The 15,163-nt window shown below is 41.1% G+C and overlaps 1 protein-coding gene across 16 annotated transcripts in view; it reads right to left on the minus strand.

Moving 5' to 3' along the window:
* Window positions 1-15,163, minus strand: part of LOC127912056 (uncharacterized) — a 43,520-nt gene that overhangs the window by 22,569 nt on the left and 5,788 nt on the right. For 9 of the 16 annotated variants that reach the window (XR_008080313.1, XM_052480623.1, XM_052480619.1 and 6 more), the window contains 3 exons: window positions 14,909-14,980; window positions 14,227-14,315; window positions 13,987-14,130 (listed from right to left, as the gene is read on the minus strand). Coding sequence is in view for 7 of the 16 variants with exons in the window: in XM_052480615.1 (XP_052336575.1) it covers window positions 14,242-14,315; window positions 14,909-14,980 (146 nt within the window). In the remaining 9 variants the exon portion in view is untranslated. Of the gene's footprint in view, window positions 1-13,986; window positions 14,131-14,226; window positions 14,316-14,908; window positions 14,981-15,163 lie in introns of those variants that run through there. The other 7 variants (XM_052480624.1, XM_052480625.1, XM_052480616.1 and 4 more) reach the window with 4 other exon arrangements.

A 15,163-nucleotide genomic window follows, 5' to 3' on the forward strand; every position in this document is an offset into this window, starting at 1 on the left:
TACAGAAAGGCCATAAAGATCATCAAGGACATCAACCACCCGAACCACTGCCTGTTCACCCCGCTATCATCCAGAAGGCGAGGTCAGTACAGGTGCATCAAAGCTGGGACCGAGAGACTGAAAAACAGCTTCTATCTCAAGGCCATCAGACTGTTAAACAGCCACCACTAACATTGAGTGGCTGCTGCCAACACACTGTCATTGACACTGACCCAACTCCAGCCACTTTAATAATGGGAATTGATGGGAAATGATGTAAATATATCACTAGCCACTTTCAACAATGCTACCTTATATAATGTTACTTACCCTACATTATTCATCTCATATGCATACGTATATACTGTACTCTACATCATCGACTGCATCCTTATGTAATACATGTATCACTAGCCACTTTAACTATGCCACTTTGTTTATTTGTCTACATACTCATCTCATATGTATATACTGTTCTCGATACCATCTACTGTATGCTGCTCTGTACCATCACTCATTCATATATCCTTATGTACATATTCCTTATCCCCTTACACTGTGTATAAGACAGTAGTTTTGGAATTGTTAGTTAGATTACTTGTTGGTTATCACTGCATTGTCGGAACTAGAAGCACAAGCATTTCGCTACACTTGCATTAACATCTGCTAACCATGTGTATGTGACAAATAAAATTTGATTTGATTTGATTTATCTGTCTCTCTGTGACTGACGATAACTTTGGCATGAAGTTCACTACAAATAAACAGTTGTCAATGTCTTGGCAATTCAACAAGCGAAGTTCAGTAGGCTACACAGGCCTGTATTTCAATCATATTAAAATCTATTTAATCTTCAGTCAATTGACTTCTATTTGTAGACTATACGGTCTGTAATTTTTGCCTGAATATATATTTCATGATGTTTAACTACATGTGCCAAATGAATCTGTGATTTAGTGCATTATTATAAGGTAAGCATCAGAATAAGCAGCCTCAATACTTTGCAGCCAAGAGGTGGTAATAGCTCTCCAGGAGCTGATCCGTCGTCAGTACTGTGGAATATTTCTAATGTTAAGGTAAGATTTGAATGGAGAAATCTGATCAAAGAGCAGCCCTGCCTTTCTTTCAATCAATATCGACACCTTCTCCAACAATGCACTTAGTGAACGTTCTCTCTGCGTGGTGTTTTGTTGAAACACATGTGACATCTTCAGCCGTTATAAGAAAGCTGCATCACTTAAACACTAGTAAGCATCAGTTCCGTCGCTATCGGGAAACTGGGCTTTGGTCTTTACCTTTACACTTTGCTGGCTGCTCCTCCTGAGGTTTCAGAGTCTTTGACTCAGCTGCAGCAACCAAGGAGACATCTAACAAGAAATAGGAAAATTAAGGATGTTAATACCAACAGTGGGGGAGGGGGGTGCAGTTGTATAACACTTTCAATGTACAAAAGAACTGTAAACTAAGATGACCTTTGCACTTGGTCTGTTTGACCTCAGCAACAGCCAAGAAGATGGAGGAATCTGGAGGAGAGGGAGGTGGTATACAGACAGTGTAAGTGAAAGTGTTGAAACTACCCTCAAATATAACACTTTATTCTCTGTCTATCCCCTTTTTACCTTTGAGTTTTGCTGGTTGATTCTTGTCAGGGTCCTGAATCTTAAACTCCTCAGCAATAGAGATGGAGTAATCTGACATTTGAAAGAAATGATGTGTGAAAATGTGGGTGAAAAGGTGTTAATGATTTCATGGGAGTTTCCTACAATTACAAAATATTAGTGATGACTTTCACATGCTGTCAAACAAGATCAGCACACCTCATTGTAATTCCACTGACTGCCTTCTTACCTCCGCACGTTGCTGGTTGGTCTGTTTCCTCATCAATCTCAAAATCAGCTGTAATTTCCTCAGTCTCACTGTCACTCTCTGACCAGTCATTGTCCAGGTCCATTTCACCTTTGACCTTTGCTGCCTGGTCTGTCTGAGTGTTGTTAGTCTTTCCTTCAACTGCTAGTTGATCCTCGTCTGGGCCCTGAGTCTTAACCATTGCCGCTGCGACAATTGAAAAATCTGAAAGAGATGACAAATGTTTGAAAAGATAAGTGTTATTGATATCAGTGGAGTTCTCTACATTTAATGACAGATCAGTGATCATTTACATATGTTGTCAAACAACTTCTTTTTTTTTTACCTTTGCATGTTTCCGATTGGTCTTCCTGAGGATGCTGAGTCTCTCCCTCTGCTCCAGCAAGTATCCTGTCCTCCTTCTTCTCCTCCTGACTCTCTAACTGTCCTGTGTCCTTTTGGTCATCATTTTCTTTCTCTTGGTTGGATTTCACCCTCTCACTGTCATTGCGATCTGACCCCTTTCCAGGAACCAACGTGAGCTCGTCAGATTCTGTCGCTCCATTGGTTTTGTATATCTCTGTGTCTTGGCTTTGATGAACCTCTTTTCTCTCACCCTCCTCTCTCTTTGTGTTGCTTTGGGTTGTTTTCTCTTTCTCAACGTTGTTGTCCGTATTGTCTTTGTCAACCATGCCTTTCTTCATGTTTGGTTTCCCACTCTTATCATCATCACATTCACTTCTTATCACATTTCTTACTGTTCTCTCATCACTCTCAATATCTGTCTTATCTTCAACCTCCTCCTCCTCATCCATTTCCTTTATTTCTTCACTAATGTCCTCAGTGTCACTTTCGATTATTTCCTCAATCTCGCTGTAGTCACTCTCTGACCAGTCTATGTCACCTGCCAGGTCATTTTGAACTTTGACTTTTCCTGGTTGATCATTTTGACAGTAATTTGTAGCTACCTTCTCCTCAACAAGCATATTTTTATGTCCATCCTTTTGTTTCATCTCAGTGAAACCATCATCATCATCATCATCACTACTGTTACATTTTTCCTCGGTCAGGAGTGTTTCCATTGTTTCATTCGTCTCTTTGTCTGTCTTCTTCTGGTGTGCTTTGACACTTTTACTGTCATCACAATCTGAACATTCTGAATCACTTCTGTGTTTTGGACATTCATGACTTCCAAAGTGAAATTCCCACACATCCAAGGCTGTCTTGTTTAGCTCTTTCATCCTCAGTGTGTCTTCCACCCTCTTTCTTTCCTCCTTCTCCTCCTCCATCGTGGTCTTCTCTGCATGCTGTCTTTCCATCTTATTCATCCTCTCCTCCAACTCTCTCATTTTTCCAAACATTTCATTCTTCATGTCTTCCAGTTTCCTCATTTTCATTTCCTCCTCGTGCTTTCTTTTCTCTTCTCTAATCTGACTCTCAAGTTCTCTCTTCCCCTCCTCCTCCAACTCTCTCATTTTTCCAAACATTTCATTCTTCATGTCTTCCAGTTTCCTCATTTTCATTTCCTCCTCGTGCTTAATTTTCCCTTCTCTAATCTGACTCTCAAAATCTCTCTTCCTCTCCTCCTCCCTCTCCTCCAGCTCTCTCATTTGTTTCTCCATGTGTTTCAAATGTTCTTCTGCAGTCTGTCTCTGTCTCTTTTCTTTCATTAGGTCCTCTTCCAATTTCCTCATTTTCATTTCCTCCTCATGCTTTCTTTCCTCTTCTCTTTTTCTCATATCTTCTCTATTCTGACTCTCAAGTTCTCTCTTCCTCTCCTCCTCCAACTCTCTCATTTTTCCAAACATTTCATTCTTCATGTCTTCCAGTTTCCTCATTTTTATTTCCTCCTCGTGCATTCTTTTCTCTTCTCTAATCTGACTCTCAAGATATCTCTTCCTCTCCTCCTCCCTCTCCTCCAGCTCTCTCATTTGTTTCTCCATATGTGTCATATTTTCTTCGGCAATCTGTCTCTGCCTCTTTTCTTTCATTAGGTCCTCTTCCAGTTTCCTCATTTTTATTTCCTCCTCGTGCTTCCTTTTCTCTTCTCTAATCTGACTCTCAAGATATCTCTTCCTCTCCTCCTCCCTCTCCTCCAGCTCTCTCATTTGTTTCTCCATATGTGTCATATTTTCTTCCGCAATCTGTCTCTGCCTCTTTTCTTTCATTAGGTCCTCTTCCAGTTTCCTCATTTTTATTTCCTCCTCGTGCTTCCTTTTCTCTTCTCTAATCTGACTCTCAAGTTCTCTCTTCCTCTCCCCCTCCCTCTCCATCATTTGTTTCTCCATGTGTGTCAAATTTTCTTCTGCAATCTGTCTCTGTCTCTTTTCATTCAGGAGCTCTCTCCTGTCTCCTTCCCTTGCTTCCTTCACACACTTTTCTCCCATATTATTTTCATCTTCCTTTCTCTCTTCCAGGTTTCTTCTCTTTCCATCACTCAGTGTCTCCGTTAGACTGGCTTGCTTTTTCAGCATCTGTTGTTCTTCTCCCATCTTTCTCTTTCCTTCTTCCACCTTTCTCTTTGCCTTCCTTTCTGCTTTCATCCATGACTCTTCCTTTCGAATGTCTTCTTCCTTCCTGTAAAACTCTTTCCATTCCTCCACTCTCTTATTTTCAAATATCTCCCACTCATTTCTCTCCTCCTGTCTCTTCTTCTGGAGCTCCATCTGTTTCTCTACCTTCTGCCTCTCAGATTTATCCCTGAACCTCCTCATTTCCTCCTCCATCTCTCTCTCCCTTTCCCTCATTCTAATATCCATTAACAGCAACTCTTCATCCTTCATTTGATTTATTTTTGCAAGCTCCTTCTTCTCCTCCCTCTTCATCCTCTCAAGTCTGTCCCTCTCCACCTCCTTCAACACCTTCTCTCTATTCATCTCCAGTTGCTGGTAATCCTGTTGTTTTCTCTCTTCTACATACATCTCCATCTTCTGTCTCTCTATCCGTCTCATCTCCTCCATACAGGCCCATTGCTTTAGCAGGCCTACCTCTTTCCTTAGCAGGCCCACCTCAACATGCCAGTCGCTCTGACCAATACTGTGCACTTCCATAACGAATGAGCTCTAAAAGAGAGTTTGTAAATGTTAGCATCCTGCAGGATGCTGCTAAAGGAAAACAACTCCTTTAACAACCTAAAGACGGCATCGGCATCAAGCAAGTCACTTTTAACAGTTCATTATAGCCATTCAAACTACTATTAAAGCATTTAACCTATGCAGTGTATTTCATTAATGCCTACATTTCTAGTGCCTCTAATAGTGCCTCTAATATATTATCTTGCATCTCACCATAAAACAGCCCTGTATCCAAATGTATAAAGCTGTGACCAACCAATTATGCAAACTTCTCTTTATACTATAGATTTTGTGTGAGTCTTTTCTAAATGTTTATAGTATAGTACACTATGCTGTTAAATGTGTTTTAAGACATTACTAATCAATTGAAACTCCTCAGTAATCAAGCTCAGGTTCAGTAATCCAGATTATACAGTTATCAGTTTAGATAAATTAATGCAAACCAATCTTTAACCAAGAAAATATTCATTTAAACATAATCATATTTGCCTAAAACCATCCTCTCCATTATAGTAGATTCACCATAACTTTTGGAAAAATGTATAAACATGACTTACCAATATGATGACCTTCTCCAACTAACTTTCTCTCGGAATGTTCTCCCACCTAAGATTCTAGCCTTATAGCAAGAGGATTCTATCTTCTTATGACCGCATGATCCATTATGACATCACTCTAAGAACGCAATTACTCATCCTCAATGCTTCACTGTGTACAACTACAGACTCAAAGTTCATTGTTTGATTTATTTCACCTTTATTTAACCAGGTAGGCCAGTTGAGAACAAGTTATCATTTACAACTGCAACCTGGCCAAGATAAAGCATAGCAGTGCGACAAAAACAACAACACAGAGTTACACATAAACAAACATACAAATCAGATATTTTTACATTAGATATTTTACAGGTCAAAATAACATTTAGTGAAAAAAATATCAAAATTGGGCTGCCTGTGTAAACTGAGCCATAGTACGACATCCCTTGTCACCTGAGATTCAGACGAGGAGCAAACATAGAGACAGGGGTCTCCTCTTTGTGTCTGTGGCATTATAGCGTCTTACAGCATTGGCAGTGCCATTGAGGCTATCTCCATTTTGAAGTAGTAGTTTTTGGCTGATCCGTCAAGATGAGCGTTGGACATGACTACAACAAGTTCACCAGGAAAGATCAGCCAATGAAGTGGAAGTCCCACCCAGTTGACTACATTGAAATGGTGGAAGCCCTCAATGGCACTACCCATGCTAATACGGACTTTTAGCCTCAATCATTCTCCTATGGGAGCAAAGCATATCCACATGGGGAAGTATGGAATGTGCTTAAGTTTGACATTTGAGTAATTTACTGTATGTCTGCCTCTATCACTGTCTGTCTGTCTGTCTGTCTGTCTGTCTGTCTGTCTGTCTGTCTGTCTGTCTGTCTGTCTGTCTGTCTGTCTGTCTGTCTGTCTGTCTGTCTGTCTGTCTGTCTCTCTGTCTCTCTCTCTCTCTGTCTCTCTGTCTCTCAGGCATGGCCAAGGTCCCCCCGGTTCAGCAGGCCAAAGTGAGTAATAAAATATATCTCTCATCCTTTTTACCTATACCTCAATGTGCCATCAAATACTTTGTGAAAAGTCTGTCCCTCTCTATCCCCCTTCATGTTTTACCTTTGCATTTTACTGGCTGTTGATCATACGGGTCCTTGCTCTTTAGCCCTGGTGCAGTGAAAATAGAGTAATCTAAGGACAGAAAGGAATATACATGAATGGAGATTTGATAGGACAACAACACACAGCAATAAAAGTATAGTTAATTTCTATAAACTGTTTCAATGCACTAGAGGAGTACTGTGTTAATAAACTGCAGTCACACATAACTCAATACCTTAGCGAGATACAATGCTGTTACTTAAATGTAATAGTTTTATTAGCCTCCCCATGAGGATTAAGATGGCGTCGTCTGAGTACAATGTGATGCTAAACCACTCTGAAGAAGGCTGCAAAGCCGAAACATCTGTGTACGCCATCCCTGATGCAGTTCAAATGTATATTTTTGTACTTATTTGAATTTACAGGTTTTACGCACCAACCTAACTTTTGGGAGAGAGCAATGGAGCTCCGCTATTAAACCACAGAGAATGAAATGTTTTCTGTTCGGGTCCCCTGTCACTTTGCCTGGTCCTACCTATACACTGTGGTTGTCTGGTCTGTTTGCTTGTCCCTTCCTGATTCTCTACACTGTCCAGGTGATCCTGAAGGGCCTTCTCATTCCTCAGCCTGAGCTGCTCTACTTTAGACTCTTTGGCCATGTCTTTATCTCTCTTATCCTTCTGACCAGGCCCCCGTCTCCCCTCTTCCACCATCCTCTCATATTTTTCCATAATGAGCTCTGCATCTGTCTTTGGCTCTGTCACTTTGTCATTCCCATCTTTCTTTTGGACAATCTCACTTTTATAACTCACTTTGGCCTGCTGAACTGGGGGTACCTTGGCCATGCGTGAGAGAGAGAGAGAGAGAGAGAGAGAGAGAGAGAGAGAGAGAGAGAGAGAGAGAGAGAGAGAGAGAGAGAGAGAGACAGAGACAGAGACAGAGACAGAGAGAGAGAGTTTTTATAAAACCTTTATTTTTTACTCAAATGTTAACATAAATAATGACACACTGCCTTTTCAGAAATGAAACAACAAATGTAATTCCTAAACAAAAATAAATACACAACATATACATTCAACTTATTTCATCAGCAAAAATGTATTTCCCCTCTACAAAACAAAGCGCTCCTTCGTAAGCCCACTTCTCCTCAAATAATAGGAGATCTTTTACAGCTGAAAATAACTCAAAATCTACTTTTATTCTTGCTTTCACTAATCCTTTAAAAACACATCTTACATCCTGCCCATATCCCGTTTCTATCTTATGTTTCCTACTCAGAAAAATTGACATCTTAGCTTGTCCCAAAATAAAATGTAACATTTGACATTTTCTTTTCTGTTGTTTACTATATTGAAACCCCAAAATAAAAACAGTGTTATTGAAAAACTCCCCTACAGCTTTAAACAAAGATTCCAGCATTTCCAATAGAGGTTTTATCCTCTCACACTCCATAAAACAGTGAAAAATAGTTTCTCTTATATTACAAAAAGGACATCCATCTCTAACATCTGAGTTAATAACAGATACAAAAGCATTAACTGCAATGATGCCATGTAAAACCCTCCATTGCATATCACCAGTACCCTTTTGTAACGGTGGTTTGTACAGTGCTCTCCATGCTGGCTTTACTTTGTCATCAATTCCCAATTTTACCCTCCATGGAGTGTCTTTTCTATTTTTCAATTTATCTTTATTCAACACCTTGACACACCCCCTATACAAGTCCTTCCCATTCACCTCATCCAAACCCACCTCCTCCAACCCTCTCAAATCCAGCAATAACGCCTTTCTTTCTGACTCTGGGATTTGGTGTAATCCCTAGTCGTGGAAATAAGACGTCTTCATCTTGTACCTTCTTCTTGTGGCTACTAAGCATACCCCATTCTTCCGCTGACAGATCCTTCCTGCAGCTACCCAGCATTTGTCCGACAATCCTTTCCGACCTCATCCCCAAATGTTCTGCCACTCGTCTTCCATCCATTAAGGCGGGCCCAGCCATGGCCATTAACTGTTTTAAGGTGATGATTTTCCCCTTCACCAGAATCTTGGAGAAATGTGGAACAGCTGCAGTTGTACAATCCAGTCTTGCCCCATACACCAGAGGTTCCTCCAACAGCCAATGCACTGACTCCGCTGAAGTTCATCTGGACACCTTCATTATGCTCCACACTCTGAGAAGGCATCTGTAAAACGGAGGTACTCCCTCCCTAGAAATCTGGCTACTATCAACCAGAAATAAAGCCTTCTTTAAACCTAATCCTCCAACCCGCTGTAATATAAGACCTGCCACCCCTCTCCACACCACATTTTCTGGTCCATAAAGCACTCTTTGAATAAACTGAAACCGGAAAGCAGCAGCCCTACTAGCAAGATGTACAAGACCTTGTCCCCCCTCCTCTTTTGACAAATACAAAACACTTTGTGGAACCCAGTGATATTTATCCCAAAAGAAATCCACAATAATTGCCTGTATCTTATCCAGAAGGCCAGATGGTGGTTCTAAAACTGACAACCGATGCCACAGTGCAGAGGCAATCACATTGTTAACTATAATAGTGCGCCCCCTATATGACATACGAGATAGTAACCAACGCCATCTCCTCATCCTCCCTTCCACCATTTTAACCACCCCACTCCAATTTTTTTCCATAGTCCCCTCATCTCCTAGGTACACTCCAAGACACTTAAAACCTCTCTTACACCATTCTAGCCCCCCTGGCAAAGCCATGATCCCTCCCGACCATTCTCCAATCTGTAAAGCACAACTCTTTTCCCAATTTACCTTTGCAGATGATATTCCCCTAAAACGATCAACCATTAGACTCAAGCTATCCACCTCCTCTTGATTTTTCACTAGCACAACTACATCATCAGCATAGGCTGAGAGACGAATAGGAGGAATATCCTCTGAAATGCACACCCCTGCAATGCGACTTCTAATGCTATTTAGTAGTGGCTCTATAGCAATGGCATATAAGATTCCTGACATAGAACATCCCTGCCTAATACCTCTACACACTTTAAAAGGAGCACTCAAACCACCATTAACTTTCAATACACTTTCAATGTCACCATATATCACCTTTATCATGGCAATAAAACCAGAGCTGAACCCAAACGCCTCAAACGTGTGCCATAAATATTGATGTTCAACTCGGTCAAATGCCTTTTCCTGATCAATTGAAATTAGACCAGCATCCAACCCAATAGCCCTATAGACGTCCAAAAAATCACGAATCAGAGAAATGTTATCCCCTATCTGCCTGCCAGGAACACAGTAGGACTGATCCTTATGTATTATTTTCTCCATCACCTCCCTCAGCCTGTTGGACAAAGCCTTTGACAATATCTTCTAAACAGTGCACAATGAAGCCACCGGCCTCCAGTTCTTCACCTCCCTCGGGTCACCCTTTTTGGGCAGTAGGGTGAGGACAGCCCTTCTGCAGCTTATTGGTAGTAACCCTCCGGTTAAACTATCATTAGCTACTTCTAACCAATCCTCTCCCAACATAGCCCAAAAAGACTTTAAAAAGTCAACGGGAAGCCCATCAATGTTTGGTGCCCTTCAATTGTCCATGCCTTTTAATGCAGTGTATAAATCCTGCAAAGACAATGGTTGCTCAACCTCAACCTGAGCTTCTGCAGCCACTTTCGGGAGCCCATCAAAGAACTGCTGTGTCACTGTTTTGTCCTCTTTGTACTCACACTTGTAGAGCTCAGCATAGAACTCTACTGCCCTCTTTCTAATTTCACTAGGGCTAGTGAGCTCTTGTCCAACAGCTGATTTGAGACAATGAATCATTTTTCTTTGTCCATTCTTTTTCTCTATACCAAAGAAAAATTTGGATAAGGCATCCATTTCAGATATTCCCAGAAACTTACTTCTCACCAGTGCCCCCTGTGCTCTGATACCCAGCAGGCCTGCCAATGCAGCTTTTCTCCTCTTGAGGGCCTGAGTATGGCCTCGATCTCCTGTAGTCTCAACCAACGTCATGAGTTCCACTATTTCAATCTCTAGGGCTTTCATTGATCTGGTGATATCCTTGGTGACATTCAATAGTATTGATTACAAAATTGTTAAATCTGGATTTTCCCTATATCCCACCACTGTTGAAGGGATACAAAACTGGCCTTTTGAGACCTCCACCTCTCCCAGAAAAACTGAAACAGATCCTGAAGTGAGCATCACTCAATAAAGTTATATTAAAATGCCAGTATGCGCTTTTGGGTTTTACATCGTTAATGAACACCACCTCTGTTATTAAACAATGATCAGAAAATCCCACTGGGGTTATCACACTTGATTTACAGACCTGAGATTGATGCTCAAAAACATAAAACCTATCTAACCTGGCCATAGAGATGATGTTCTCCCTCACATGCGCCCAGGTGTACTGCCTTGTTCCTCCATGTTGACTCCGCCAAATATCACACAGTTCATTTGTTACAATGAGGCGTTTTAAAAACGTCCTTGAGGCTATATGAGGTTCTTGGTGATTTCTATCTAAATCGCTAACTGTGCAGTTAAAATCCCCAGCGATAAATAAATAATCTTCTTTGTTACATTTCTCAATGGTATTTGATAATGTCTCTAAAAAACATACCCTCTCAACTGTCACCACTGGGGCACATACATTTATCAGACACATAGTGATGTTTTCATATCTTGCTCTAACTTTTAATAACCTCCCCTCAACTACCTCTTCAACCTCATATGACAAAGGCAAAAACCCTTTTGAGAACAAGATAACCCCACTTTTTGAGTTTTATGACTACACACCACTGCCCCCCACTCCTGTTGCCACATAACTTCATTTTCCAAATTACTATGCGTTTCTTGTAGAAAAATTATGTCACTTCCCTTTCCCCTAATTAACTCATACACCATGGCTCTTTTTTTAACATCTCTTGCCCCATTTACGTTTAAAGAAGAAATCTTAAAACTGCTCATGGATGAAAAAAATATACAGAGGAAGATACAGCCACCACATCTCTTTACAGAGTTAAAACTGCAACTGAACTCTTTCATTTTCTTTAGAATTTACATCACTTATCACTCTCGTGACCACTTTCTTGAGTCTAGCAATTTCAGGGCTTTTCAAACTTCCCCCTGTAATTCTTGACATCAGAAACTTTGCTGATTCAATAAACAATTCACGTTCAGGGAAAAGATCAGTTACATTGTAATCCTGCATATATTTCTTCCCTTTTGTCAACTTCAGAAATTAACGTATCTTCTCGATCCCATACCTCCCTTCCACCCCATTTATCTCACTATATTGTTGTGACGCGTCAGATGACTCACTCTCGCTATCCTCCCCAGAAGAATACTCCACCATCTCTACAACTTGTTAATCTTCAACTGATTTATCAATCTCTACCTTTCTCTTAGAATTAGACCCTTCACCACCCCTTAAATTCTTCCTTTTACTCCTAGGTATTTTGAAAACATCCGCTTCCTTTTCCGTTATTTCAATCTCCTCTTGACTTCCAATTTCATTTTCCAGCACCACCTCAGCGACGGCAGTCGCAATCTCAACTACTGTTTCCCCTCCCTCTTTGTTCTGATCTACCACAATTGCCCCCGTATCCACACTGCCTTCCTCTCCTACTTTTCCAACCACATCTGCCCACCTTCTGTCTTCCCCTGCACCCTTAGTATGTTCATCCCTTCGCGGTGGTGCGTTAGTTGCACCCGCACTAGAGCTACTACCAGGCTCAGCGCGCTCATTCTCGGGACAACTACGCACCAAATGCCCCTCTCTTCCACAAAACATTTCATTGATTCAGTAGATGCATAGAAGACATAATCAAATCCATCAATCTTAAAGCTAAACGCTAAATTCAGTTAATCTCCTTCCTTTTTTAAAATCATATGCACTTGTCTCCTATGAGACACAACATGTTTCAACAATGGAGATTTGCATCCAAAAAGAACCTTCTTTATTGTAGATACGATTTGACCATGGTGAGATAACTCTCGCTCTAACACTTCATCTCTAACCAATGGTGGCACGTTAGAAAGCATAACTTTCTTCGCCGGATTCATAAGTGGAAATACCGGCGTCTGTGTCTCCCGCAACACAACACCCCTCTCAACAACTATGTTATTCACCTTTTCAATTGAATCTAAGAATATCACTACAGTGCTATTCATCCTTGAGGCTGATTTGATGCTATCATACCCAATGATAGCACCCACAGCCAAGCTACATTCTTCCACTGAACACCCGGCCGCAGCAGGAATCTTTACTCCATGCCTCCGACTAAGTTTTTCAAACTCTACATTTCCGCGGGTGGCCATAGCAACCAGCCCCACCCGCTGTTGTGCCCTCGCGAAAAACCAACCTCAAAGATCCCACCACCCCTATACGTGCTTAGTGATAGTTTAAACAAGATACCCTTAAAACAACTAAACTAATCAATATATATATATATATACATACCAAAACCTGATAGAGTGAAAATAAATTCCATTCGCTCTCACAATCACTCCTGCTTGACGACTCACTCCCAGCATGCACTCCAACGAGAGAGAGAGAGAGAGAGAGAGAGAGAGAGAGAGAGAGAGAGAGAGAGAGAGAGAGAGAGAGAGAGAGAGAGAGAGAGAGAGAGAGAGAGAGAGAGAGAGAGAGAGAGAGAAAGAGAGAGAGAGAGAGAGGATGGGAGGTAGGGACTATAAGTGTCTTTTAGGAGGTGAAGCCACATCTTGAATTTCCACACTATCTGACCTGGACACTTTTTAATGAAGGCTAGAATAAAGGATGAGTCTGGTGTGATTCTCTCACTATGAGATGAAAGGATGAGTCTGGTGTGGTTCTCTCACTATGAGATATGTTAGTATATGATGGTTTGCTAGAGTGTAGACTACCTGTGTTGCTGCTGCTCTGACACACACGTGCAACTCCCGACTGAAGAAGGGGTTTGACATGGGTCGGAGGGTCGGAGATGCAACCACTCCTCGCTATGTCTTTCTGCCTCTCTGCTGCGTGAAGTCCAACCAGACCGAGAATTGATGATGATGTAAATCAAGTGTAATCAAGTGTTAATCAAATGGTATGCTGCTGGGGCAGTACTGTTGATATTTAAACTAAGGTGCTCAGGCACAGGTAGACCCCTATCTGTACCACAAGGTTTCATTTCCAGTTTTTAGGACTACAAACTGGCGAGCTCTATGGCCACAACCATCTGTGACAATCCTAAAGAGAGAGAGAATGCTTTGAGTACTAAACTGTGGGTACATTAGAGACCATTTTCTCTGGCACGCTCAATTCTGTTAGCATATCTTTCAAGTCTAATGTGACAAAAAAATATTGGAGAATCTAAGGCTGGCGAATGTTTTTTTGAAAGACTTTGCAAACCCCAGAGGTTAGGAATCTGGGCTAGTATCCATACTGTTTCTCTAGCAAAACACAGAATTGGTCTTGACCTGACCCTTAAAAACAATGTGCACACACAAACCATTGATGATAAAATGATTTTATTATTTTATAATGCTTGAAGAATTAAAAAATGTATATAGAAAACAAGGGAAAGAATGAAAATGAATTTCAGAAAATATTTTTCAAATTGCAGAGGTCACTTCTTAGCAAGGAAAACGTCAGGAACTGAAAAAAGACCCAACAAAAAGTATCACTGTTAGAATCATGTAATACTGTGTCAAACAAACTTCACTTATCAGTTGTAACATTCTCCTCTCTTACCTATGAATTCTGCCTTCATCTTTTTTTGCGCACAAGGGGTTTCAAGACTTTAGCCAAACGATTTTTCCCAGCTGCAAATATAGAGACATCTGAGAGAGAGAGAGAGAGAGAGAGAGAGAGAGAGAGAGAGAGAGAGAGAGAGAGAGAGAGAGAGAGAGAGAGAGAGAGAGAGAGAGAGAGAGAGAGAGAGAGAGAGACAGACAGACAGACAGACAGACAGACAGACAGACAGACAGACAGACAGACAGACAGACAGACAGGCAGAGACAGAGATAGATAGAGGAAAACAGAGTGAACACGTGTGTGTGAGTGTGCGTACGCGTTTAAGAGAGAGAAAGAGAGAGATAGAGACAGAGTGAGAGATATATAGAAAGAAGGAAAATGATCCAAAACAAACATCAGCCACGTTTCCTAAAATAGACTTGAGTAAACATCATACAGTTCTATTCCAATGGAGTATCAGAGCCTATAGTCTGTCTGTCTGTCTGTCTGTCTGTCTGTCTGTCTGTCTGTCTGTCTGTCTGTCTGTCTGTCTGTCTGTCTGTCTGTCTGTCTGTCTGTCTGTCTGTCTGTCTGTCTGTCCTTCTGTCTCTATATCTCTCATCCTTTTTACTGACACCTCACTGTGCCATCAAATACTTTGTGAAAAGTCTGTCCCTCTCTATCCCCCTTCATGTTTTACCTTTGTATTTTACTGGCTGTTGATCATACGGGTCCTTGCTCTTTAGCCCTGATGCAGTGAAAATAGAGTAATCTAAGGACAGAAAGGAATATTCATGAATGGAGATTTGATAGGACAACAACACACAGCAATACAAGTATAGTTAAGTTCTATAAACTGTTTCAATGCACTAGAGGAGTACTGTGTTAATAAACTGCAGTCACACATAACTCAATACCTTAGTGAGATACAATGCTGTTACTTAAATGTAATAGT

Source organism: Oncorhynchus keta, chromosome 26, assembly GCF_023373465.1.
Source record: "Oncorhynchus keta strain PuntledgeMale-10-30-2019 chromosome 26, Oket_V2, whole genome shotgun sequence".
In the NCBI taxonomy this organism is placed as follows: Eukaryota; Metazoa; Chordata; class Actinopteri; order Salmoniformes; family Salmonidae; genus Oncorhynchus; species Oncorhynchus keta.